Source organism: Oryzias latipes, chromosome 14, assembly GCF_002234675.1.
Source record: "Oryzias latipes chromosome 14, ASM223467v1".
Lineage (NCBI taxonomy): Eukaryota > Metazoa > Chordata > Actinopteri > Beloniformes > Adrianichthyidae > Oryzias > Oryzias latipes.
Window position 1 is genome coordinate 15,207,570 of NC_019872.2, and position 27,786 is coordinate 15,235,355.

The window sequence follows — 27,786 nt, forward strand, 5'->3', positions numbered from 1 at the left end:
TGCCATTTTACCTAATTGGTCTAAAACACATTTACCATTGAACAGGATGTCAGCTCTATCTTCATCCAAACGGGCCCAGGTTTCCTCTCTCTGAGTAGGTAGAAACATGGAATATCAAAAATACTATTTTATTTGTGTTTGTTTGATTCTTATTTAAGGCTCTTTGATACGTCGGTAGACCTTTGGTACATCGGTTCAGAAATTCATGAATGAAAGAAAAAGATGAAAGGCTATGTAATCAAAGTAAGTAAAATCATAAATAAAACAGAAAAATGGCCTTTAAAATGAAAATCTCATCAATTCAGTGTATTGACAGTTATGTAAAAGTGTGGTCCATAATAGACTTTTGGATGGTTTTAAATTAGTAATATGTTTTCCCTTCTTTTATCCTAAGACTCAAAACATTTCATTGTGATGACTATTTTTATATTTAATGTGTAATCTAAAACATGAGAAGAAATGTAAATGTTGTTTTGAATTCTCAAAGCCCCGCCCCCATCTTTATTTTGCTCTCTGGCGCCCTCTGGCGGCAGGCCCGCTCGCCGTTGCAGCAGCAGCAGCAGGATCATGACGGCAGCAGAGCTTGTTCCCCGCTGGCTCTGTGGAGGCTGGAGATCGTAAAGGTCTGACTGAGAGCTGGATGGTGTTGTTGTCGACAGATGACAGCAGAGAGAGGGGGATCGCGGAAACGGCGCTGACGAGGCGGAGATGGGGCTCATGTTTGCCGCCGGGGGTTCCCCGTTTCAGCACAACGACAGCTTTATTTGCTTTCGGTTCCATTCACTGCGAGGCTGGAGGCGTTTAAATTAAAGTCCAGGTTGGAGTTTCCTCCGCTGAGCTGCCGCGCACAGCGCTCCTCCTTCTGGATGGTTGTGTGTGCGCGCTCGATAACGCAGCTGTCATTGGCTTCACGCGCACTCACTGACCGAAAATAAGCGCATCAAAGCTTATCTGATATTTGGGGTGTTATTTCTCTGCGTCCTTCAGTAACTGTGCTTGCTCTCTCTGGGTTGGCATTCAGACTAAGCAAGGGCTCTGATCTGCTCTCCCTGACTCTTCCCCCAGTCCTGATGATTATGAGACACTCCAGGAGGCGCTAATGGAGCTCCATGAGTTGAGCTGGCTGTGCCTGGTGACCCTCTTCTTAGCCTCTGTGCTGATCGTGCTGGGATGGCTGTTCCAGTACTCCCTTTCTGTGTGGAAGCTCTGGAGATCCAGGCAGAGAGCTGGACTTGGCAGAGGAGAGAAACCCCGGCATCAGCTCTTCCAGATCCATGCTGGGGGAGTGTGGAGCTTCCTGCTCAGGCTGCGCTCTGGCAGGGATGGAGGACCTGCAGGAGAGGCTGGAGTTAAGGGCTTGCTGTCATCTCTGTTCTCCTTCAAGTCCTTCAGAGAGCACTGGCAGAGAACCTGGATCAAGGCTCTAAACGAACAAGCTTGCAGGCATGGGGTGAGTTGATTTACTCCATAAATGACAATTTTGGAGCGAGAAGGAGAGGCTGCCTGCAATTGAGCAGAGGCATAAGAGGGATTCGATGTGCTGGAAGTGTGTGTAGGCAGGTGGGAGTTGGAGTGTGTTCAGGGGATGTGAGTTCTTGCTCAACAGCTCTGGATCAATGCACACAGGAGAGGAGAGGAGAGGAACACCCACACATAATAAAAATAGTCTAAAATAGATGAACGTTTGATCACTCCGGACTGAAGCAGATCGATTGAATTATTTCTGACACCAACATATTCTAGTTTTTCTCAAGGTTTTCCTTCTGAAATACCCTCTTTGAGGTGTTTCCTGTGATTACAGAAAAATGACTCCCCTCTGTTACAAAACACAGTTGGGAGTTTAAAGTGGATGGATCAATCCCCGCAGCTCTGTACTCTGCAATCATTCTGATTCATAAAGGTCACCTCATCCCTGATGATGGGTTAAGATTTTTAAATGGGGAAGAGTAACAAAACAGCAGCATGAAAGAAATATTTGCAGTGATTAGGAAAAAAAACATTTGAAGTCAAGAAGATAAGAGATGCAAAATGATGGGGCCTTTGCTTTTGAAACAGCGCCTGTGATGTTTAGATCAGAGCTCTCCTGGGTCTTTATTATCTGTTGCAGATCGGTTGTTAGCTCCTCATCACTCACCGGCGTTTGGGATCACCGGCGTTAGAATCAGTACAGACGCCACCCAGACTGTTAAACTTGTTGAAGAAAAAGTCACATGTTCTTAGACTCAAAATTCCTCCAACAGTGAAGCTGCAGGATGTAGTTTTTCTGCATTCCAGGAATGCGTCTGCGTTCAACTTTCTCCATGTCGAAAGTGAAGAGGTCTCAAAGGTTTGCTGGAAGCGGCTCGTATGAGCGGGGAAACGAGGGGAGAGTGTTAGCTTCACAATGGCCTAATTAGTTGATCCGCTGTGTCCTTAAAAGCTGGCGGGTTCAAGAAACTACAAATCCTGAGTGAACCCCAGCTGAACTTTAGACTTTTTAACAGCAGCTTGTGTATTGTTTCCTGATACCAACCACGCTGTTCTCACTTTTATGGCCTCACCATAAAGTAGAATAAAGCTTCAGTGCTGCCAGAGCATTATCAATCTTTATGAATTGTAGGTGTGACATAGAACCTACTACGGCAGGCCACAAGCTCCCTGCTCCACTCCATTCTGATGCATCCGTTTGCAGACGACTAGAACCATGTGCCTCTTTGTTCTCCTTGTCTGAGCTGGTATCTGGCTCCAAACTGGACAGCTCCAATATAGCTCGCCATTTTTGTTGCACTTCTAATGTTAGGTTGGGGTTGTGAGGGGCTGGTAGCTAGTGGGAGAACGTGTACCGGTAAACAGATGGATGTTGGGAAATGGGTGCGAGCTTACTCTGAAGGAAAAAAATCATAAGTAAAAGACTGCTGGGAAGGGTTTGAAAATAGATAAAAAGAAGATTAAAGTGGGTCTTAAAGGCTTTTTGAGTCTCTAACCTTTTTACTTAGAGAATAATTAAAAATGTTTGTTTTTTCTTAGAGGGCCTATATCATGCTATTCTTAAGCTTTTTAGAGTAAACTATTTCAAAATATATCATAACATCTTACCTTTGGCATACTAAAGAACATTTTTTTATGAAATAATAGTTATTTTCTTGATCTAATTTTCTTAAAAGTAGTCAGACAACTCGATCTCTGCGGCTCCGCCTTTCGTTCCATGTGGGTGCCGCCCATTTCATGATGTCAGCATGTCTGCATTTCGCCCACGAAAACAAACAACATCCAAAGTTTTCCAAACATGGATGTGCATATATGTTTTGCATATAAAAGGAAAGAGTTTTGCTGATCACCGCTAGCTCCGCAGAGAAAATTGGTGAGTGTGTTAGCCTGCGGGCGGTGCTGGCAGCACAGATTCTTCCTGGAAGAATCACTTTTCTACGTCACAATGTGAGAATCCACTTGTTTCTGTGGATTGGGAGGGGCTGATGCTCAGAGAGCAGGGTTTTATAGGAATGTGTAGATGCGTGAAGGGCGCAAAATACTGCTATGGGGTTGTTTTTCGTGAGGAATGGACATTATAATACAAGTAAAAGCTCAAAAAAGTTGATTTTACATGGTAATAGGCCCCTTCAATTCGAGAGCTGAACCTTCATCCAGCAGCTATTGAGGGTCTATAAGGCTGTTTTCCAGCTCTGGTGAGAGCATCAGCTGTCCGAGATGACTTGTAGGCATCTGTCTGTCCATGTGGTGCTGAGTTTGTAAAGTGAGCCAAAGGCTGCTGAGTCTGCTCGTCGCCGTGACTGTGCACCGAGCAGTCAGTTACTTGAAATGTGTCTGGAGAATATGCAAATCAGATGGGTTGGATTGTTCATGAACCTTTGCACAGTCAGATAACAAATCAGAATTGCGTCTGTGTGGGTATTGTCTCAGAGATTCAGACAGCATCCTTGACTGGATTGAAGGTGAAGTGTTCCTTTGAAATCCAAAGAATGCCTTTTAGTTATTTCATCATTTATGAAAAAAAAAAAAACTGTTCCATGTGGATGAGGGAAGTATTCTGTAGCAAAAAAAGGGTTTGCTTTGCATTTCTCATCCTGCAGGTTTCCATGCCAATCCTGCAGAGTCACGCTCTTCTGTAGTTTGTGATTAGGTTTTAGCGTGGGGCAGAAGATGAGGAAGAGAGCTGGAGGAAGATGCTGCTTCAGTTTCATTATATGGGGATTAGCAGCCAAATCCTTTATGGCTTTAGGTTGAGTACTTCTTCAGAATTCAAGAGCGATGCTGACAGAGTTCTGGAATTGTCCTCAGTTAAAGTAGTATAAGAGGGCACAGAGAAAAGAAGCCAACAGACAGAAAGGCTGGAAGACGGCTTCTAGCTAAGATAACACAGAATTAAATGTTCAACAATAAAAACCTTATAAGTCACCTCGGTTGCAGGTACACAATCCCAGGAAGAAGGTTAATATTTTGTATGTCTCGATGGTAGAGGATGCAGAAATGCGTAATATTGGATATATTGTTCATGTTTTTGCAACTTGTTTCCGGACAGGTAAACAATATGCCAACTGAAAGGTTTTTCTTCATTGTTACATGCTCACTAGCAAATTATAAAAAAGATTATTTTAATTTATTTTCAGTTTTTTGTTATTGTTTTGAATACACAAATCATATATTGAACTGAAACAATACCAAAAAATGAGGTTTAAATTGAGGCACGGGGAAAGTAAATGATTGCATTCCTAGTAAAAAAATTGGTATCAAATGATGTATTTTTAGATTATTTCTAATAAAACCTAGTTAAAAGCTGCTTTTTTTTTTTTTTTTTTTTTTTTTTTTAACTTGTTCTGTCCAACAGCTGAGCAAACAGATTAGAGCTGAAGGCTTTTTGTGTTGGACAGGTTTTACTATCACAAAAAGAGGTTATATAGCTTCAAGAAACTAGAGTGTAGATTTGTATAAACCCCTTTTTGTCGTATTATTTTTTATTTATTTGTTACATTTAGTGTGTGTGGGGAGGGAGAGGGGAAGAATGTGAGGGGAAGGTGGAAGAGAGTAAAAGGAAGAAAGGTGAAAAGGTGGGGGATACAAGCACTGATTTGACTAAGTTATTAATTTAAGCTGTAACAATTATACCAGATCTGCTGGAAAGACGAATGTTACATCAAAGGTGAAAATCTGACACTAAGATGAGCGAAAAAAAATCTGTCCATCAATTAGTTAAAAGCTGCTTAATACATTTTTTTTTTACATCCTTGAGTTTTTTTGTCACATCGGATGGCAAAACAATAAGTTGGTATAGTGTGAATTGAGTGAAATTTGTGCAAATTCTAAAAACTGAAATAACACAGGCACTTTCAACACCTTTTTCCCCAAAAAGTACTGCCTGTGAAGTATAAGAGCAACAATATATCTTCTAAGAATATTTTAGTGTTTTTTTCCAGCATTGTTGTTGTAAAACAAACATTTGTAGGAGTTGGGGTATCTGTGTAGTATCTGTAAAAATTGGAACGTGAATGTAGTCATGATCAAACCTGAACCCCTCTGCATCATTGTTGGTTCTTAGAGAATTGCTTCATAAATATAATGCAGACATTTCACTAAAGAGAGCTTTTTTAGGGATCAGTTACCCACTGGAAATCAGCCTTTCTTACTTCTGTTGTCACGTTGTCGGCCATGGAAGTGAGTGACCCCTTCCTCCTAGGGGACACAAGATCTGTCTAAACAGTAGGAAAAGGCTGTTTTTTATTGTTGTACAGCTGTAAACGTTGCTGGAACTTTGCCCTTAAAAATGGCGTCTGTCTGTGGTGTTTGCACATTTTCTGAGGCTGCTGGGTGGATGTTAAGGTTGGCTAACTTTGCAAAAAAAAAAAAAAAAAAAAAAGGAAATATCATGTGACATTTGTTTTATGGTTTATAGTCTTGCACAGCTGGTCCATTCCTGCTCATGTAAGTAAATATAGGAGACATTCATAGGTTTGATATGAGAGCTGTGGGTGGCGATGGAGGCTAGGTTCAAGCCCGGTTTGGTCGACTCAAAATTTGACGGATTCTATTAATTACTTTTATTCAATACTTGGTGATTCTTTATTAACCTCTTGATGCCTAATAATTCAGATAGGCATCAAACCAACGTGGCTCCAAAATAACCTTAATTTAGTATCTACATGACAGCATGAGCAAAGGTGATTTTTTTTCATAGCTGAAAATAATTTAGGCATCAAGGGGTTAAAAATGGGGGTGTTCACACATTTTAGATTGCTTTTCACTCCAGCTCCCTTGAGTGTGCATATGAATAATGAAACATGGTGTAAACACATGATAACTTATGTCTTTTTTTGGAGGATTCTGGACCTTATTTCTCAGTTATTCCGAAAACGTTGAACTTAAAGCAAATAAAACTGCAAGTAAATAATATGGATATGTTGCTGATTGCTTTTACTGGATGCGAGCCAGTTTCCTGCCTGACAGGCACTGCAAGGTCAGTGTAGGTGTCAGGCTTTTTCCTTGAGAGTGTGACTCAACTGAATCACAACAATCTACTTATCTATGACTTTACATCAGGTTTCTTGACATGCAGTTCAGGTTAAGGCAGCTTATCTGCAATAAAACCTGTATATTTGCTTTTGGGTTTGGCAGAATATTTTTAGAATACTTGTCAGGCTATACATTGATTTTAGGATTGGAAAGGTTTTCACAGAAAACATGAATGGGCCTTTACTTGGATAACTTTAAGCACTGCAATTAATAAATAATCCATTCTCAAATGCCAAAAAAGTTAGGTTGGGGTTGACTCTATGCAGCAAATGTTAGCATTTGAAGGAGTGAAAGTTTCAATGACAACATTTAAATCTTATTTTATGTGTTTTCATGGAATACGATGAGATTTTCTGAGGCTTTCTAACATTAATTGCCTGTTTGATCAAAGAAAACAGCTGCTAATGAAGAGTGAAAAGCAGAGAAGCTGGAAGAGTCGTACCCCTCTGGTTTCTTGTTGGTACCACTCCCATCCTGTGTCCCTGCAGTCCAGGGATTACCCCGAGGATTCACTGCAGCATAATCAAATGATAATAATCGTATCCATGGTTGGACCAGTGCTAGGCCTGCACAATATACCGCAAATTTATCGTTATCGCAAAATCAAGCTGTGCAATATGCATATCGCAAAAGACGGCAAAAATTGCAATAAATGGTTACCTTAAATGTCCTAAAACAATCTTATGGCAGCTTAAATTATTTAACGAATCAAATAAATCCCTTTATGCATCTGACCAATCGGATAGACTCTTTAGCATTGTTGACCAATCAGATGGAGCCCTTTTATGTTAGATGTTCCATTATATGTCAACGAGGGTCATTTGGAGTACAATTCTTAAACTGTTGCAATAAAATGGGAATGATGTTTTTGGTTGTTTCGCTATTTGTTTATATACCGCAAATGATATCGTTATCGCAATATTAATCCCTCATATCGCATATCGCAAGTTTTCTTCATATCGTGCAGCCCTAACCAGTGCCTTGGATTTGTGCCTATTGACTATTGGCCACCCTAGTTCTCCACAACTTTGTCAAAATTTGAATTTTAATCCAGTTGCAGCCTTATCCACTTAATGTAAACTGGAGGCAAAGACGCAAGGATGTGTGTTTGGGGACCCCAAAAAGACGACACCTCAAAAAAACCTTCTCTTCACTTCAGTACCAAACATTGTTTTTTTTTAGGGATTTGGGATCCAGGTTTAATGGACAATATAGCAGAAAGCTCTCTGCCTACACAACAAACTGCACACAGCAAAACTGCTTCAAACTTCCATCATTAAAGACCCTCTCAGATCATCCCGTGGTCTTTTAACAATGATTATGATGGGATTTAGGCACAATCAAAAAACCTGTGTAGTTTTCTAGGACATAGTTTTTGCAGAGGGGCTGTAGTTCACTAGAAATCCACCTGTGAGTTGTTGGCGGGACATTTTTTTTTAAAATCTTCTGATTCACAATGATTTGAATAAAAAATACTCATAAATGGCCCTGCAGCAGGCTGGCGACTTGTCCAGGGTGTACCCCCGACTTTGCCCAACAGTTGCCAGGTTAGGCTCTGCTCCCCGAAAGAGGGTTAAGAAAATGGATGAATGGAAATACCGGTACTCAGCATTGCAATTTTCTGCTTAATTTTCTTAAAATATGTCCTTCGTCATCAGAAATATGCCTCAAGAACATGCTAAAAACACCAAAAGTACAATTTTCATTGGAGTACGGGTAAGTCTTTACGTCCACTAAACACAAAACAGCTAAGTAGGCTGTGTGGCATTGGTAGAGAATATATTTAGATCTTTTTTTTTTAATTACACAGTTGACATACTCCACTCTGCTGCTTGTCATCTGACAAATTGGGATATGTTTAAGTTATTAACATTGTGCATTTTTTGTCAGTTTCACTTTAAAAGGGATCTATACGATTCTGCTCAGTTTATGTCTCAGTTGTTTATCCCCAAAAATGGGATAATTGGATTTAATTCAGGTATTGCGTCCTGTGAAGATTTCCTTGGAAGTCCGAGTTTGTAGGGAAGAGTTGATGGACTTGTTGTTCCCCTCTCAGACACTCAGATAAGAATACAGCAGCAGCTGAAAACAGTGCATACTTGTACAGTGCTTTTCTACCTTCTTAGAAGGCCCAAAGCACTTCACAGCCACAGTCCCATTCACCCATGCACTCACACAGTCACACACTGATGGCGACTTTGCTGCCCCAACACTGGCGCCCACCTTCCACCAAAAGCAATTTCAGGTTCAGTGCTAGGATACTTCAACATATGGCTGGGCAAGGCGGGAATCAAACCAATCTTCTGATCAGAGGTCGACTGCCGTACCACTGCACCAAGGCCTCCCATGATGGCAAGCGTTCAGTCCTGGGAGATAGAAGAACACAAAATGGAAAGCATCTGCGAAGAAGGAAGCTCCCTGTCCATTCACTATCTGCAATCATAAGGGTCTTGTGATTAGCTTGAAGATTCACTCTGACTCTCATTAACTGGTGGATGATTAATGCCTGGTGATTATGCTCCTTCCTTACGGACGAGGGACATGAGGCACATGGCGCTCATTTCATTTGACAGTGCAGTTGACTTTATAACTCAGAGATTCAGATTCATCTATTGGTTTATGTTTCACTTAAAGATGTAGGAAAGCTCTTTTTAGCAAAATTATTATTATTTTTTAACCATTTTGCTCTTTTAAACAGTTGATCACACAATACTTTTTCAGAAACAGCTGCTGTTACTGCTCTGCCATTGAGACATACCATTAAGCCCTAGCTTACACTGCTCTCTTTTGGTACGTTTTAATGCATCCCATTTGTTCATAGGAATAAAGTTTATTTTAACTAACAAATAATGCATATGTTAAAGTTACCATTAAAATGAAAGAAATCCAAATGTACGTATCATTTTTTATTGTAGTTTCTATTGATGATTGAACAGAGAACAAGAATAAAAATTTTAAGTTAAACATCCAATTAACCACACAAACCAATCATGGGAGGATATACAGCATTAGGTTTTTATAATCGACTGACAGATCCCAGAGGTCTCAAATCAACTGATCCAGATGGGAAGCAGAGCTGAGCTCCTCCGTTGGTTGATGTATAATCACAATAGTCTGTAAAGGCTTTTCTTGACTGTGGTTTGTGTTAATGACAGAGATATATCACTTAATCTCTGGTAGCTTTTGCCAAAGTTTGAAAAGTTATCAGGAAAAAAATGAGGTCACTTCAACTCTTGGTGATAATGTCAGCTCTTACATTTGTGTCACCCCCATTGACTGTGTAAATGAACCAGACTGAGTGATCCTTCCCCCCTCACATTTCAAATAGTAGTTCCAAGAAGCACAAATCCCAAAGACTTCTATTGAGATATTTGCTTTTCTTTAATTACGCATAAAGGTGATCCAATCTAATGAAGAAGTTATGGTTTTTTTTCTAGTAGTTTGACACATATCAGTTTCACCATGGGGAAGTTCTGAATAGTTTTATAACATTTCATTATCTTATGCAGGCAACCGTACATACACACCACGCAAACCAACACTGAAAAATGTTGGGGTTATTTTCAAAAAGACATCATCGCCACATTAATAGACGTATGTCTACAGAAATAAAAAAATTAAAAACAAACAGAAGAAGACATCAGAACTATTACAGCTTCCTTTAGACCTTCTTGCCGTCTGAAATTCAGACGTGCTATAAAAAGGAAACAGCAGAAAATGAGGGTCATCACCAGCCAGAGGGGGGAGTATATTTCCGGTTGACCCATATGTTTACCAAGGCAGCCGGACCCAGAGGGGGTGATGCTGACAAACCTGAAATGACACTGTAAATGTCCTCGGGATCAATTTCCCTGCAGACTTTCTTTTCAAACACATCCTGCTCAGCACTGGTGGTTAGCAAGGACAAATGTGGAGGCTGTGCTCCCAGCGCTGTGTTTTTAAGACAAAATAACGTCTCGTCAGGAGCACACTACACCATATTTCGGCAAACAGATATAAAACCGCAGATAAGACAATTCTATTTAGACTTTACTGAAACAAATAGAAACCTTTAGATATGAGGCTCTCTTTATGATGTTTTACTTAAAAATGATTGGTTTATTTCTTCTCACTGGGGCAGAGATAAAGGCACACGTGACAAAACCTGATGTCTCATCTGTTTGCACTTGTGTAAAAACACCCACTTACTTCAGGCTTTGAGCACCACGGGTAGGTGTTAAAAGCATCAAGTGTTCCATGTCAAATGGCTTGGAAAACCAGGTAAACTCACTACTTTTCGATGCTGCTGCTCCTCAAAGAGATCCAAGAGTGGAATCAGCTTGTTTTTTTTTACTGTGATGTCTCACTGGACATGGTTCTGATTCTCAAAGAAGTTTAGTACACTTTAGTAATGATTTTCTTCTGACTACAGCTGGCTGCTCTCTCTCTCTCACTCAAACGACCCATCAGAAATGATAAACACAACTATAACTTATTTGTATTGTTGCTAGGCCCGCACAATAAATTGAAAATGCATCGTTGTACCAATATCCGCCTGTGTGATACAAGTATCGCAAAAGATTGTGTAGACTGCGATAAATGGTTCCATTAAATGCTTACACTCATACTAAAACAATCTTAGGGCAGTTTAAAGTATTTAGGAAATCAAATATAGCTCTTTACGCATTTGATCAATCGGATCGGATGGACCTCTTCTGGTCAATGACCAATCAAATGGAGCCTTGTTATGTTAGATGTGGGTCATTTGGAATAGTATTTAATGTATGCTGCTGACTTTTATTTAAATGAAACTGTTGCAATGCAATTGAAATCATTTATTAGTTCTTTTGTTGTTTTGCTATGTGTTTGTGTATTGCAAATCAGATTGTCATTGCAATAATAATCACTTATATCACACATTGCAAGTTTTCCTCAAATTGTGCAACTCTAATTATTTTACACCTGCTACATGATGGCTACTTTAGGTATAAAAAGGCAAACAAACACAACACAAAACTGTTGGCAGCTGCCTTTGACCAAACATGAAATAAATGCAAACTAAAGCAGTAGATCACTCGAGGAAGAGAGTTTGTTTGGACCATTTCACCAGATCAACGAATTGGAGGTCAAACTGGGGAAAAAGAACTGCTGAAAGCAAGAATGTAAACAGTCTCCCGTTAACTTTAAACATCCATCAGAAGTTTAAAACCATGCATGCTCCAGGATAAACTTCATGAAACCTTATGAATTCAGGAAACGTGTTACTTTTTGTTACCTCTTGAATAAAATGGCCCTTTTTTGCAGCAACATGCACATTTGTCCCATAGAAGAAACTTAAGTTCTGTGTGTTAAACATAGAGGTCTATTTCAGTTTAGTGTTGCAGGTAGCAACACAAATAACAGCTCACTTCTGAAAGAAAAATTTCTGCTAAATATTATGGTCAGCCACCCGGGCCAGTCAATAGTAGTTACCATTTATACTGTTTTGCTAAGGAAGAATCATTTAAGGCACTATATTGACAAAAAAGCAGCTGCTAATACTTCTGAGGGTGTGTCCTAAAAAATGCTGTCTTCTGTACCAGAAACTTAAGATGAAGGAAATTCTCAATTTTTTCTCGGAAGGCTAAGGTGTAGCCAAAGAATGTAAAGTTCAGAGCTTCTGCATTTCGCTCTTTCTGCTCTAAGCAGGAAGAGTCTGAAGGCGGATTTATATCATCAGGAGTACTGGTAATCTTTTTGCATGTGTAGGTGCTAGACAACAGCTGATGTCATTTTTCTTTTTCATCTCACAGCCACAAATATAGATTTTTCTAACTCGCTTTTGACGCTTCAACCAGTTTGGACTCCAGCTTTATGGCTTTGATGATCTGAGACCTTTCTGTTCTGTAAAACCTCTTTTTTGTGGTTTTGCTTTAGGTGGAAAGATGAGTGAATGCAAAATTGTTGTCATGGCAACCACTAAACACACATGGATGGAAATTCAGTTCCTCTCAGTGTCTTTGGGGTAGATTCGATTCATCATCCCGTGGCAGAAACAACTGAGAAAATAAAAATCCTGGAAAAGAGATTTAGAGCGTGTTCAGACTAGACCCATTTGGTCTGTTTAAGGTGACCAGAGTTCGTTTTCTCCAATAATCCAGAACAAATATTCAGTCTGAATACACCCAAGCCGGGACCGCTCTCTAGCCCATCTTTTGAGGTGGTCTCGGTTCGTTTCCAATTTGACTGAGCTTCAGTTCGTTCTGAGATTCCTCAGTTTGAACACAATCTGATCCCGGAGCAGAACAATTGAACCAAAAACGGCTATAGTAGCCGACGTAAACAGAGTAGAAATGAAGCAACAGATGAGCCGCGATATAAAGCAAAGATTGTTGTGTAATCAAACAGAACAAAGGGTCTAACGTTAGAATATTTATTTTAACAAACAACGCTTCTTATATGCTTTTTTTGGTCCAACTGAATGGTCCGCCCGATGCCAGTCTGAATACAGACAAAATACAAGGTTCTAGACCCGATCCGGAAAAAATTAAGCAAACTCAATCACATTTCTGATAGATCCCCTGTTGCTATCTTACACAAAATCTGTCAATAAAGCAATCGACATGAGGCCACATACTGAGGCATCCGATTGGTCAGTTTTTAACTTGAATAATTTGCAATAAAGACAAAATATTAAAACAATTAAGATTAGCAAGAGCATGTTAAAAAAAGTTGGCAGGGCAAGAATGATTACTCTGACAAATAGAATGACTGAGTGATAGCTGTTGATTTCTCTATAGAATTCTATGAGATTTTGGCTTCTTGGAGCCAGCAGGTCCTTCCTTTTTGGAACACCAAGGGGGAGGAGTCACTCAGTCCAGTCCACTTACAGTAAATGGTCAATGTTCATTGTATACTGTTAATGGATTGTGCCAATGATGGATTCAAACAAAATCTTTGGTATCATAACCCTTCTGTTTGTAAATACATAGTGCTTCTCTAACTTGCTGTAAAGCCCAAAGTGCATTGCAATCTCATTCTCCCATGCTCACACAAATTCATACATTAATAGTGGCTCTGCTGCCAAACATGGTGCCAACCTCAACCACTAGAAGGAATGTGAGGTTCAGAGACACCTTTTGGGGCAAGAAGGGAACCAAACCTGCAATCCTCCAGAGGTTGAGCACTCAACCACTGCACCACTCCCGCCCTACACTGGTATAGGGCTCTTAGAAGCAAATTTTTCTGCTCCATAGTCATGATCCTTTTAAATAGTTATGGCATCATCTAACCTCATCCTGAGGGGCATTTAGATGCCAACAGGTTTCACTTTGTAACGTGGCAGATGTGAAGTGTGTTGGCTTCATTCTCTCATTTTTAATCCAGCTGTATATTTTTCTTTTTTGAAAAGTTGAGTGCTGAGTGTGCAGAGTTTTTTGCATGAAAAGGCTTTCTTACAGAAAGCAGTTTTTCTGGAGGAAAATCATTTTCTAATTCCCCACTAGTTCACCCATAAGCATTTTTTTAAGGAAATAGTACAGGGTTAAGCAGAATTCAGTTTGCGGTTTGACACGCAGCATTAACCATACCTCCGATACTTTACACATAGTGTCAAACCCCTTGCCCTTAAAGACTCATTCCAGTGAAAATTGTTTTTTTGTTGTTTTTAACAGGTTCTTGTCTGATTTTTCTGATAATTGAGGACCAATAGCAAGAAAATTAAGCTTAGAAATTGCAGTTCTGAGTGTTTCTTTGTTTAAATCATTGTGAATCAGGAGCAGAGAAAACATTCTGTCTGATAAATTTGAAAAATTTGTTACATAGAAACTGCGATGAGTGAGCCACAAGCTCCTTGCTCTGCTCCATTGTAGACGACTAGATCTATGTACCAGTACGTCTCTAATTTCCTTGTGTGAGCTGGCATCTGGCTCAAAGCTGTACATCTGGGTCTGTTAGCAGGAGAGTATGTAAACAGATGAGTGATGGGGAGTGGGGGCGGGCTTGCTCCATGCTAATGGTCATGCCACAACTCAGAGATTAATTTCTGACTCCTGCTGCTCTGCAGAAACTCACAGTGAAAACGACACAGGTTTTTAAACTTTCGCTTAAAACAGGTTTGTTGGGAAACAAGTAGGATACTGGCCCTGTAGTTTCGCACGTGTGTTGTAAACAAATTTCCGGTCTTTTGTTCAGATGTTTCTCTCAATTCAAATTGTTGTAGTGAGTGTTGAAAACCTTACTCATGCAAATGTAGTCTGCTTTCCCTGGCAAAAATCTACCAAAGTTTTACCTAATCTGGTTGTGGAAACCAGATTTTTTTATTTACATGAAACTTAAAACATCAGATTACTTTAGAAAGCTGGTGCTTTACCTGGTTATTTTTCAACTGACCGCTATGTGTCAAATAAGGTATAAACGTCAAGAGTCAACAACCTTGGAATAAATTGTAAACCTTTAAATGGGACAACCTAGTCGTTACTATAACTTCACTTATACTAAAAAAAGAAATCAATTTGGAGTCATACGCACTACATAACCTGACTTCAGTTGCTCCTAAAGCCAAAGGTCCATCCCTCTCCTTTCAGAGATGAGGACTGGACGGTTGACCCATATTAGTTTAGTAAGTCAAAGGAGTAAACAGGTTCAGAGAACTCTTTAGGTTCTGTTGTTTGTAGCTTTTTTTTTGTCAGCTTAAGGAAATTAATCACTGCAGTGCTTTTCCACTCTTGCCTGTTTTTCTTGTTAAATTCAGGTGATGACTCTCCCTCTTGTTTATCTTTCATTTACAAAATGACTTGTGAGTCATCGTCTGTTTCTGCGTCCTTGCCGTAAAAACTTTGAGAAATGTGTTATCTCTTCTAAAATGTTTTGAATGATTTTGTGGCTGGTCCATTTTAAAGCCAGTTAGCTGAAGTAAACAGTGAGTAGTACACTGCAGTCATGTGACTGTAGTATTAGTCCAGGAAACCTGTGTCCAATTGCGGCTTTACACTTGGTAGGCTGCCCCTCTGGCTGGTACAAGGAGACGCTCTCACATGCCAAAAACTTTGCTATGTCATCCTCCCACCGCTGCCCCACCTCTCATGTTGTGTTTGAAACCGATTGGACGTTGACCTAATAGAACATATGCTCGGACAATAGAGAATTTGTTTTCTCTCTCATCTCCAGATAAAGCCGTCCAGCAGAGCTGATCCGTTGGCATGTACACTCTATAATAATAGCCTATTGGTGCATCCTTGTTTTTAATCATTACTAAGTATTTAAATTCTGCTGTAAAGGGGATCGTGCAGTTCTCGCAGTCAAACAGGAAAAGCTTTTTGGCTGCAAGAATGACTCATCTCTGACAGGTGCATATTTGAAATGACACCTGAAACACTTTGTTCAGAGCAACTTTAACACATGGCAGCTTTATAACAGATAATTGTGACTGTCACAAAGACTTCTTTGATCTCCTCCTCATCTCCCTTCGCTCAAACATATGCTTTATTTTTTATGCCAAGATCTCCAGGTCCCGTTCATCAATTTTATTCATTCATGGTAAAAACTCAAGAATGCCTTTGTGTGGTGACAAAAGCAGAAACTGATATCAGTCTTTTTGATCATTGAGGACAAAAAAAGAACCTCCCTTAAAGAGCCCAAAGGAATGTTTAGTGTATACGAAAGGAGAAACGCAAACGTCGCCTTTTTTTTGTTCTGAAGGTTACATGAAGTCACAGGATCAGCACCAGACGAAAGTCCAGTCCCCATAAATTAACTAGCATGCCTTCCTTTAATGGCAGACTTTTGCTTTAGTAAACAGATTACAGCAGCTGTTGCACATCCTGGTATTTAAAAAGTGCATTTCCTCAGCCTCTTATTGCAAATGTAGAACTAATTTTCTCTTTGTCTTCCTCTTCTAGAGCTCTCTGCAGATAACCTTTGACAGCAGTCTCCAGTTAAGTGTTGCAGCTGCAATACAAACCGTGACCTGCACTGACCAGTCTGCAACCCGAATGGTAAGTGGTTGGTTCTACTCACGTGCACTGAAATATAATTCAAATAATTGCATCCATCATTAAAATGTTTGATAGATTATCTAGAAAACTGTCAAACATTGTGAGAAAAAAACTTATTATATATGTTAAACTGCAAATTGTTCTGTCAACACTGATAAATAAACATTCTACCATTACAGTTCATTACATTCCTACAAAAGAATAAAATACAAATGCCATAGTTGTGTGAAAATGAAACAGATCTATAAAACCACCAGAAGGTAGGTTGTTTGGTCCAGACCATTTTATTTCCTGGCAAAGTTTGCTTTGTTTGCTCAGTGAACTCTGGTTCACTAGAGCAGTGTTTTTCAATGGGTGTGTCGTGGGAGATGGTCAGGTGTGCCGTGGGAAAATGCCCTCATTAACTGATCTAAAAACATTTACCATCTCCAGGACATCAGCTCTGTGTTCATCCAAACAGTAGTTAGGAATATGAAAGATCGTAAAATACTTTATTCTTTGTGTTTATATGATCCTATTAAGACTTTTTGATAAGAATGACGGTACCACGATTTAGCCGCAGCTTCAGCTGTTTTCGGAAAAGTCCCGTCCGTTGGGCGGCTGTTTGCACTACATCTCCCATGATGCATTGGGTTAAAGTGACAGCGTCTCAGCACACATCGAGTCTTCCTTGTTAAACGTCTTGAAACCACAACGAACACACATAAAACAGTTTTTAAATCTCTTGATGAAATCAGAGGTCAACAGTTTCGTTCTGCTTCAAGGTTTGTGTTTGTTAACAGCCAAACATCCCAGAGTTTGGTCCAAGTCATCTTTCTAACTGAAACACTTTTCTAATAATGCCTGGATTATTTTATATGTTGAACTTAAGAAGAAGTAATATCAACATTTAAGAAACAGGATTAAGGTGAAGTGGCCAACAGACGCAATTAAACTAAATTGAAACAATGTAATCATAAAAGAATTAAACATTTTTGTTAAAGTTTTCAAAGACTTCATCTTTGATTAAGACAAAAGAAAAACTAATAAAACCTCAACATGTTCACTTTTTGTGAGGCTACAGAAGATATGAATATAATGTTAGTCCTTTTGTGTAAAATTTATCACATATTGTGATCATATTGTTCAAAAATTACAGTGTCCTTTGCGCCAACAATTAAAAAATAAATCACAATTTAGAAAGAATATATTTGTTTTTTGTGAGGTTACATAAAATTGCATATTAATAAACTGGAGGGAAAAAATATATAAAATTTCAAATAATTTAGTTAAAAATTATAACTGAAAACTAACTTAACTATTATTGCATCTTTTAGAAAAAACAGCTGCAACTTCCAGCTTTTTCTAACACAATTATCACAAAAATGCATGTGAGCATGCATTGTGGAGGGACAATACAGACTATGAGTTTCTCCTTTTTTAATTTTTGGATGCTAGTGTGCCACGGGATTTTTGTCAAGGTTAAAGTGTGCCTTGGCTCAAAAAAGGTTGAAAACACTGCACTACAGGGTAAATGCAGACAGGCTATTCAGTAGAACAAAGAGAGGAGGAGAAACAGAAAGAGTAGGTGACTTTGGCAGGGTACACTTTAAGGGAAATGAAGGAATTAGCTGAGGGTGTGAGTCAGATCGCTTAAGGAAAACCCCCCAAAATGCCTCATTTACAAAGCTGGGCTTAAAACGTTAAAATCCATCAGTGAACTGCTTTCTGTTAGTTTTTTACGTAAGAATTGAGGATTTGATCAATAACTTTTGTTTACTTTATGTCAGTTACGTAAAAGGAGTTTTCCATAACTAAACATTACTTTGGAATGGAAATTTGTAATACCTTAGACTTAACTGCCCAACAAGTTTTCTGCAGGTGAAAAATGGACAGATCTGTATGAGGCATGCTGGTGGCCCGCACGAATGTATAAGATTGTTGACAACCCGGTACGCTTGAAAGGCAAAAATTTTAATGCACATTTTTTCATACCGGCATGCTGCGGGCGACAAATTGTAGGGAACACTTAAAAGACCCACTCCAATGAAAATCCTGTTTTTGGTTGTTTTTGACATGCATTTCTCTCATGATGGAGGGCATATATATATAGAAGAGTAAGATTAAAACTGCATTTTTGAGTATTTTTTAAATTCAATTGTGGGGAATTAGAAGCAAATGGCAAAAATGCAGTTTGAAAAGCTATTAGCTGTTACATACCAACTACAACTGGCAGGCCACAAGCTCCCTGCTCTGGTCCATTATGATGCATCTACTTGCAGACAAACAGATCCATTAATGTCTTCATTTTCCCAGTCTGCGCTGCCATCTAGCTAAAAACTCTAATATTATATACTGTATATATATGGCTCAAAGCTCCCATATTATGTCTAAATGGATTCATCATTTTTTTCCCAACTCCCCCAAACATGCGCACTGCGCATGAACCCCATTAGTACTGCTCAAGTCAAAGTTGCTTCACTACACTGTTCATAGTGCACTATTTAGTGCGTTCGCCATTAATTAGTGATGTCCGAATCTACAATTCCAAAATCGAGGACCCTAGAAATTTCCCAGAAGTCCTTGCGAAAAACCAGTATGCATCAATGCTCACTAGATTGGCAAATATAGACCACAATGCATTGCGTTCGAACAATTGTTGCAAAGAAAACGTATTTAAATGTCTTTATTTAATCAAATATCAACATTTTATTTTTTTTAAATCAACTTTATTTTTATATTTATTATATTTTATCAAAGATAAAAAATGTCAACTTAATAGACACAGTGGATATAAATGGTCGTCGCAAAACTCTCATATAAATGGGATTGTCATTTCCTGAAATCAGTGATGTCACAATCGCCGTTTGAAAAAGAATTAAATAAATAAAGTAGTGAGCATGGTGTCCGAATTGCTTTTAAAATCCAGGGCACTACATAGTCCCGCACTATATAGCTTTTTAGTACTTAAGGATTAGGATGGGAATTCGGACACAGCCAGAGTATTGGTGTAAGGGCATCCTACGGGGACTTATCACGTGCACACCCAGTGGATGCAGCATTTGTGTGCAGTCAGTAAGGAGCCAGAGTGTGCACCTTACGTACGACTAGAGTGTTGTGTAAAGTGTAATTTACATTATTCTTACAAATACTTCAAGATACACTCACCACACGCACAACAATAGTACGTTCATTTTCATGACATCCCTTACTGTGGATGCATGAGCCTCAAGGAAACTGGAACTCACACATGCGCTCCCCTTAAGATGCGGCCCCTCCTCTCTACAACCCCCTATGGACCCAGAAAACCCCTGTACAGGTGCATGTGACTAAGGCGTAGATTAATCAATTTTTAATGGAATCTTGAATCAAATTCAATTGTAAATTTGAGAGTTAAAATAAAACGGATTCAGTGTTTTAACGGTAATACCAAGCCCTACTTACAGACACGAGGTAGTGAGGCATTGCAGTCACTTCTGTGTTATGGTTAGCTGGAGTTCAGTTAGTTTGTTCTGTTCTCAAGAGAGAAAAGAATGAATGCATTACATTTAGTCACTGGACTATCCTGGTCTGAAAGTCCCCACAGTTTCCACAACAGTCCTTTTGTCCTATCCTTTGATTCTGTTGTTAGACGATTTATACGTCCATCAGTGTGCTGAACACACAGTCCAGTTTGGCAGCCAGAGTGGGATACAACCTGCTGTGGCTGACACAAACAAACTTATACTGAGAGTTAATAACTTGCTGTCCACCCCAGCTGGGGAATTTCTACTGGAAAACAGACAGAACTATCCAGACTGAACTTTGATGTCCAGCCTGACGTTCATTGTTAATTATTTATCCTCACCTTCTCCTAACTTCTTGTGACTCTCTCCCACCATCTTTCCTTCGCCTGGTGGCCTCATTGCATGATGTAGCATATTTTTCTGCTTCAGCACCCCTGACTCTTAGAAAACAGCAGTTTTTAGTGCCCTTAAAATGCTTGAAAATGACACATGTGGTGTGTTGAAGCAGAAAAACAAAGAATTTATCTTTTTTCTTTACAGGTTTTCTGTTGGTACACTGCTAAAACACTTAAAAATAAGTCACAAATTCTTAAAACTTAAAAGAAAAATTTTGAAGAAGACATGGCTTCTCAAACTAAGAGTATTTTGCTATTGAAAAACGTTCTTTACAAGATTAATTTCTTGCAAGACATAAAAATAGACTTATTTTAGAAGGGTCTTTTTACTTTCTTAAGATTCCCTTTTTGTAGTGTAGTCTGCATAGGGTTGTTCATTTGATTGGAACTTTAAAGTGACTGTATTACATGTACTTCCTGGTAAAATATAAGTACCAGCAAACCATCTGGTGACAGATTATGTTAAAACTGCAAACCTCTGAAAAAAAAGGCATTAACACTAAAAGAGTTAAACGATGCATCCGTGTGTGTGTGTGCGACGAGGGTGGGATTTTGGACAAAGTGAATCACATCTGGTATTTTTTTCAGTTGCTTTCAGGAATGCTGAGGGCAACACAAAACCAGTGTGTATGTGTGATGAGCCTCACCATCCTATTTTGCAGGTTTTACACTGTAATTGTTGGGTAGACACACTGATGTTTCCTGTGACAGTCACCCAGCAGTCACCAGCCACCGTTTCCATGGAGACCTATCAGGTCACTACAGCACCCATGGTAGCAAAGGTACCAAAGCACAGAATCATAATTAAAAATAATAATTCAAACCAATGACCAAAAAATTATTACATTTATTCTTTATCATTGGAATCCTGTTTTAACCTGTGGCCTTTGTTGGTGCCCCATGTTCTTCAGGTTGTAGTTAGCCTGGAGGAGTTGGAGAACGAAGGTCTGCTAATGTCTTGGAACCTCTCCAAGCAGCCATCATTCTCCCTGAATGTGCTGCCATGCAAGCAGCAAACGGTAAGAACGTTTGATACCAGCGTGCCTGCAGCCGGTGGATGGTTCCTCACTGAAGCTGCTCTGGGTTTTACTGGCTTTTGTGTTTTTAAAACTCCAGCAATCGCCATGCAAATGTTTTACCCGCTCTCAACCAGAGTCATTTCATGAATCTCAGCAAGCACGCCGTGTTTTGCATGCATGTTCAACTCATTTAACGCACTGAGTCAGACAGAGAATGTTGCTTTCTCTATCATTAATGAACACGCTTCAATTCCCTGGAGGCATAAACTATGTCCCTGAAATAAAGGTAACAACTATTCTTCATAGTTCATTTAAAAAAAATACAGTATAAAGTACACATGAAGTGAGACTAAAACATCAAACAAATTTTAAAAAGCTGCATTATCCTCTGTGTAATTTAAAATAAAAAACGCCAATCTACTTCATTTTTTAAATAAGGCCTCCATCATGGATATAGCCGCTGGTTTATTTATTGATTTATTACCAGGCTTCTGGGGGCGAGGCAGACCTGCACATGATCAGAGGACTCATAGAGGATACTCTGTTCAGCACTCAGCCAGCCATGGTCCTCAACCTCAAGGCTTCTGCTTCCAGTCTTTCGGTGAGAAATCCTTCCGTTCACGTGGAAGACAAACAGATTAAGAGCCATTTTCTGTGTCCAGAATATTTGAGAAAGGATGCTCATGAATTTGACAGATTATTGGTTTTTAAATAGAATTAATCTGAGCCTCACTGTACTCTCTCCAAACCCACAGCCCCCAGTGGACCACCTATCTGGGGGGTTGAACTCTGCATCCCAGCGGGTTTCGGTGAGACGACTAATCCTTCGCCAACTCAGAGTGACCTTAAGCAAAGGTCAGCTCTACTCCCCCAGCACTGGTTCATTTCCACCCATCTTCCTGCTGGGAGCTGAAGTCTCATTGCATCACACTGGGCTTTTGCAGGGCAGTGTTCCAGATCAGGAGAGCTGTGCTGCATCCTGAGTCTGGACCAACCAGCTTCTGAGTGCAGAACCCACTTCCTGCTCATCCCTGCCAACCCCACAGCTGTGCTGGAATGGAGTAAAGACATTTCTCTGTAAGCCATCCTGTGAGATTCCAGAATTGGAATAAAATGATTCTTGTCAGTCAGTTTTGTTTGAGAAAACACTTTTTGCTTTTTGCTCTAAAAGTACAAGCTGCATCATTTTTGTCCCATACTCTAAGAAACTAAGAGTAACTAGAACAATGGTTACACCCACATGAACCTGTTTTTCTTTTCTGTCATTTTTTGTGTGCTTAAGGGAGCTGGGGCCAGAGACCAAAGAATTTAGAATACGACTTCTGGAACGGAGCGGAACAACAGAAAGTAAGGGTTAATTCGATAACAATTTGCTAATGGCTTCTGTCCATAAATCTGATCAGCAAGGATGTTTAACCAGCTTTAGCGGAATCATCTGAACCCAAAATGCACTGCCTGCACTCTTTGAAACTGCTTTTGTCAGGAAATGCTCCTGCTCTGGCAAATGAGACCATTTGGTGCAGATTACACAAAAAATACAGTATGCACCGCTTCTACAGTTGCTTCTTTAATAGCAGTACATTTTTTTTAACTTTCATTCCTGATAGAATTCATCCCAGGACACGCCTCCATCTCCTTAAACCTTCAATCCAAAACTCCTACTGGTCAGCAAACAATGTCCATCAGCCCGGGGCACGGTTTGGCACCAAACGCCATCATTACAGCTGAGGTGGGTTATGGCATAAGTTTAGTTTTCGTTTTGAAGCTAGTCCTGTGTTAGGAAGCAGAGATCACATTAACGTTCACTATCTAACATCAGTTAAGGTGAAAGGGAACAGATTCACAGCAAAAGCAGAGGACTCGTGTAACTCGTGATACTAGGAAGGTTCACTGTGACATTTTTCACATGGTTCCATTTTTCTGACATCTTTTTGTATTTTCACCTGTAGACTTATGGGAAGGTGTTTTCTGGAGTTTCATCTGGAGCCTTAAAAAACTGCAGACATAATCTATTAAAATACCTTCTCCGATCTCCCTAGATGACCCATAACACACTGTCATGTAAATTTCATTTTATTTTAGTGGAATTGGTTAATTGCTTTAAACAAAGACGTAAACAGCTGTTATGTATGGAAGCATGATGTTCTGTACATTCCTAAGTTATCTAACACATCTGCACCCTATCTGCAAACTGTCACACCTACTTAAACTGCAGTGCAGCTCCAAACCCTTTTTGTTTTTTTTCCGAGGTCTTTATCCACCTACTTGTGTTGATAAAATGTTTTTCTCTTTTTATGCGAGCCGTTCTTTTGTTTTCCTTTAGTTCCTTTATGTAGAAACTGAAGAGCCTCACAGCTCCCACAGTACTTTGCAAATTCGCCCCTCAATCACCCCCACCAAGAAAGTTGACGTGGACCGAACAATCATGCCAGATGGAACGATTGTCACCACCGTCACCACCATCCAGTCTCGACCGAAGCTAGACAGCAGCCCAGGTAAATCCATGAGTTGATACATAAGAGCTGTGTAGAGGCGATGACTTTAAGTGGTTCTGGTGTTTTTCAGGTGATTCTCCTCTATGTTCTCCATCCATGGTGGAAGTGAATGATAAAAAAACAATGGTCATGTCTGATGGTAGAAGAAGCAGCAGTCCCAACCCCAGCAGTGAGTTCCAGACTGAAAAGCAGACGCTGTTTTACATAACAAATGCAAAGCAGCAAAGAGCAGGGTTACACAAGCTAAAAGGAATGCAGTTTATAGGACAGATCATGCATTCTAGGCAGGTAGTCCTTCTGAAAATCCTCGAGTCTAATGAGAGGCTCACAAGGGATCCGATTTAACAAAAAAACAAAAACAAATACAGCACCAATCAAAATGCGATTAAGACAGATTTAGTGAAATTCACGAGACTTAGCAAGTGTGTTTCAAACTCTAATGGTAAAATACTGATTTACACATCTGTGTTTTTGTTGCTCAGAGAGCAGTCGCCTCTCTAACGGCCTGGATCCTGTTGCAGAAACGGCTATTCGGCAGCTGACAGAGTCGGCGTGCAAAGTTGCTCGGAGGACACCGACAAAAAAGAGCACGCTGATCATCTCCGGCGTGTCAAAGGTCAGAGAAATATCCTGTAACGGTTTTAATCCTTTCTCGATACCTGAACCTTCTCATCATATAACTTCATTCAGGGAAACTTCACTTGGCATGCTCAAAGGTGGATTTTCTTTTTGAATACATGAGTAGGGAGCTTTTAACCTCAAGGAACAATGTAGGATACAGTGACATAGATCCAGACAATTATAGTGAGATCTATATTTAGCAGCCCCCACCTCTTTGGTCTTCTTCACATTAGGATGACCTAAATTTATGTGTGAAAATCTGTTAAAACATATTTAAGGCAGGTCAGTGCACCAGAATCCAAATCCACTGGAATCTGCTGTAACAGCATTGATCTTAATCGGTGTTTTAAGCCTGGATTTTCACCGTGTAGCTTCCCTCCTCCCTTCTATTCTCAATAGATTCCCCTCACAGAGGATAACTGTACACTGTCGAGTGACTATGCGGCAGCAATGGACGCAGCCATGCACGGCAACCACTGCAAGGCGGGGCACCATCAGGACCTGGATGAAACCACGCCCTCTGACGTGTCGGAGCGTCCGTCTGTAGAAGACATGGAATCCGACACTGGATCCGCAGGTGGCTTGGAAACCCGGAGCCTCAAAGACCATAAAGGTGAGGTAAACAAATTATTTGCATTTTTGCCAATATAATGATGTTTTCTAAGGAATGATGATGTAGCTTACATAACAGCATGTTCTCACAGGTAACAATGTCTGACTGTGCAAATACTGCCCTCTGGAGGCTGAGCTACAGAATGCAAAACAATAGATGATAGATTATGGATTTTAAAAAGTGATATTTTGATTAAAAAAAGGGTTAAATAAATGGTTGCTTCAACTTTAAAGAACTATAGCTAATCTCACAAAGTACCGTATTCCAAAACATGAACTTTCTGCTTCCTGCAGTGAGTTTTCTCCAGAGTGGCACAAAGTTATGGTTCCGCAAAAGACATCGAGAGAAGGACTCCAGCCTCAGCCAGTCCCACGAGAACATATCCAACATGAGCAACTTTACCCCTACAACTACAGAGATCAGCCGCAAGAAGTCTGGAAGCTTCTCACGGCGTCTCATCAAGCGCTTCTCTTTCCGCTCGTCTGGCAAATCTAAAGGCACGGTTCCAGCTACCAATGGAGGAGCAAGCGCAGTGGACAACTAATCACCCGATTGTAAATCAACTTCTGCACTAATTTATGACAAGCAAAGCACCCCTGGTGGGTATTGTGCTTCTTAAAGGGACTGGGAGCTATGAGAGGAAAAAAAAATATTGCACCTTTAAGACAACTTTACAGAATCTGAAATTGGATAAGAAAATGTGTTCGTCTTTAAGGAAATCCGCTGCTTGGAGAGAAGAAGGTAATTACTACACTGAAATATTTTGTCTTCTATTTAAGCAAAAGCTTTGCTGACACTGGCTGAAGAAAAAACTTTTCATGGAGATGCTGCCAGTTGCACTTTGGAAGGTTTTTCTTTCTTTACAATATCTGTAAAGTTTGTGGTTGTACAAATATCATTTGGGATTCATGTGATACTTATTTTACACCCCCAAAAGGCGTCAATCAAGTTGCATCATGCTGTAAAAATAAGACATTACCATGTTTTTTTTAAAAATAAAACTGTAGTTTAAGGACTGATTTAACTTAACCAAATTTGTCTTGATTTAGCTTTATTGTGCCCTCATATCTGCTTGGCATTATATACGTTTAGAGATGTCACTTCACCGTTATATCTGAGTGATTCATTTTATGTAAAATATCAGAACTTGAGTTTGTTTTCAAAAATGTTGTTTTGCCAGCATTTCTTATATGACTAACAAAAAACAGATTGGCTCTGTGGGTGATGCTTAATGCAAATTATTATGTCTATAAATGTCATTACTGGGTGACCTCATTGTTTCAAAAAATGTCTAAATGAAAAAGAGTTAAGAATGCAGGTTTTTGCATTTGCATTTAACAGTTGCATTACCTTGAGAAACTGTTATAAGTAAGAGAAAACATTGAAAGGTAGCCAGATAGAGAAATTTTTACAAGATGGGTGGTCTGTTCTCAGAGCTACAAATTCAGTTTTGATAAAATGGAAATCTGCTGCACCCTTCCAATGCTATTAGAGGTAACAGAATTCACATTATCTGTTTTATGACTTTTTATCTGAATTTTGATTTTTGCTTTTATCAGTGACTGCAATAAGTAGGGGAGAAGGGCACAAACTTGAAATAAGTGTTAATATTCAGGTTTTTTCTTCTCTTTTGACAGATATATATTCAAAGGTGGAGCTAAGCATCCACAAAACAAATTTACAAGAATGAAACTGCAATATTGAAAGTTTGTGTGACCTATTACTTGTTCAAAAATTGTATTTATTGCAAATAAATTATTTTCTAAACTATTACTTAATATTAGCATCTGTATTCTCTTTTTTGTGCATTATTCAAAGAAGATTCTTACAGCAAAGATACAAAATACATCAGTATACAAACCTCTTTCCTTACACAAAGGTTTCTTGCAGATCCGTATGGTTTCCCTCTCAAACCACTATTTATCCAGGTATACTGGATGGAGAAGATGTCTTTAAAAAGTAAATAGGTATCCCTTGAAAAGGAGATTTGGTCTCAATGGGAATTTTTAATCAACAAAACTCGATCATATAACTCGAACACAGCTTGGTAAATCTAAGCTGGAGTTCCTGAAAAAAATAAGAGGTAAGCGGTTTGTTTAACACAACTGTTTGTAACAGTATGCTAAATACTAAAGTCTTTAATTTAAAGTAACTTTTTAAGTAAATAGTATCCAGTTGTTCCTACATTCTCAAAATGAGTTATTGGAAAAAACACAAACTGCTTAGATAGCTTTTTGCCAAGATATGCAGCTAAAATACAGCGCAACAAACACGTCCCTTTGCTTATTTATTTATGTAAACATCAATAAAGTTCTTAGATTCCATAACACTCACAATCTTTCAAAATTCACACACATATACTGTACATATCAAGGTTATTTCAGTTTATGCCACAAAGTGTATAATCTGGCATGTAGTTGAACACTTAAAAGAAATGATCTTAGGTTTTGGAATTTTCTAGATACCATCAACTCTGCTGCTCAGCTTCAATTATTCACGTGACTTTGGTCAGCGGCTGTGTTAAAACCGCCAAAGGTTTAAACCTGGAGGGAACATTTCCGATTGGTCTGATGTGTCTGCCACATAGCCACTCATAACATGGAGACCAAAGTACTAACCAATCGTTTCCCTTTATCCCACAACCCTTTACGTGATTGGTTCATAGCCTAAACGCTGTAAATCGAAGACGTTGACCAACGTTTCC

The 27,786-nt window shown here is 39.4% G+C and overlaps 1 protein-coding gene across 3 annotated transcripts; it reads left to right on the plus strand.

The window, feature by feature from the left end:
- The first annotated feature begins 18 nt into the window (after positions 1–18).
- On the plus strand, positions 19–26,860 carry c2cd2l (C2CD2 like). Of its 3 annotated transcripts, none has more exons than XM_011483413.2 (14): positions 19–1,450; positions 16,359–16,454; positions 20,997–21,116; positions 21,246–21,353; positions 21,841–21,954; positions 22,109–22,208; positions 22,298–22,430; positions 22,636–22,700; positions 22,961–23,082; positions 23,677–23,848; positions 23,919–24,017; positions 24,331–24,464; positions 24,869–25,087; positions 25,376–25,490. In XM_011483413.2, the coding sequence occupies exons 1-14, from the start codon at positions 1,100–1,102 to the stop codon at positions 25,376–25,378; spliced, it is 1,836 nt and encodes a 611-aa protein (XP_011481715.1). In that variant the 5' UTR covers positions 19–1,099; the 3' UTR covers positions 25,379–25,490. The 3 variants fall into 3 exon arrangements, with proteins under 3 accessions (XP_011481715.1, XP_011481714.1, XP_011481712.1); XM_011483412.3 differs by having other exon boundaries at positions 25–1,450; positions 24,370–24,464; positions 24,869–25,082; positions 25,376–26,860; XM_011483410.3 differs by having other exon boundaries at positions 26–1,450; positions 24,869–25,082; positions 25,376–26,860.
- The last annotated feature ends 926 nt before the right edge of the window (positions 26,861–27,786 follow it).

Excerpts from the sequence above, each read along its gene's own strand:
- c2cd2l (XM_011483410.3), top strand. The coding sequence starts at position 1,100 with ATGGAGCTCCATGAGTTGAGCTGGCTGTGCCTGGTGACCCTCTTCTTA. Across the intron at positions 16,455-20,996 it reads ACCAGTCTGCAACCCGAATG|GTTTTACACTGTAATTGTTG; the intron begins GTAAGTGGTTGG and ends CCTATTTTGCAG. Across the intron at positions 21,955-22,108 it reads CTTCTGCTTCCAGTCTTTCG|CCCCCAGTGGACCACCTATC; the intron begins GTGAGAAATCCT and ends CCAAACCCACAG.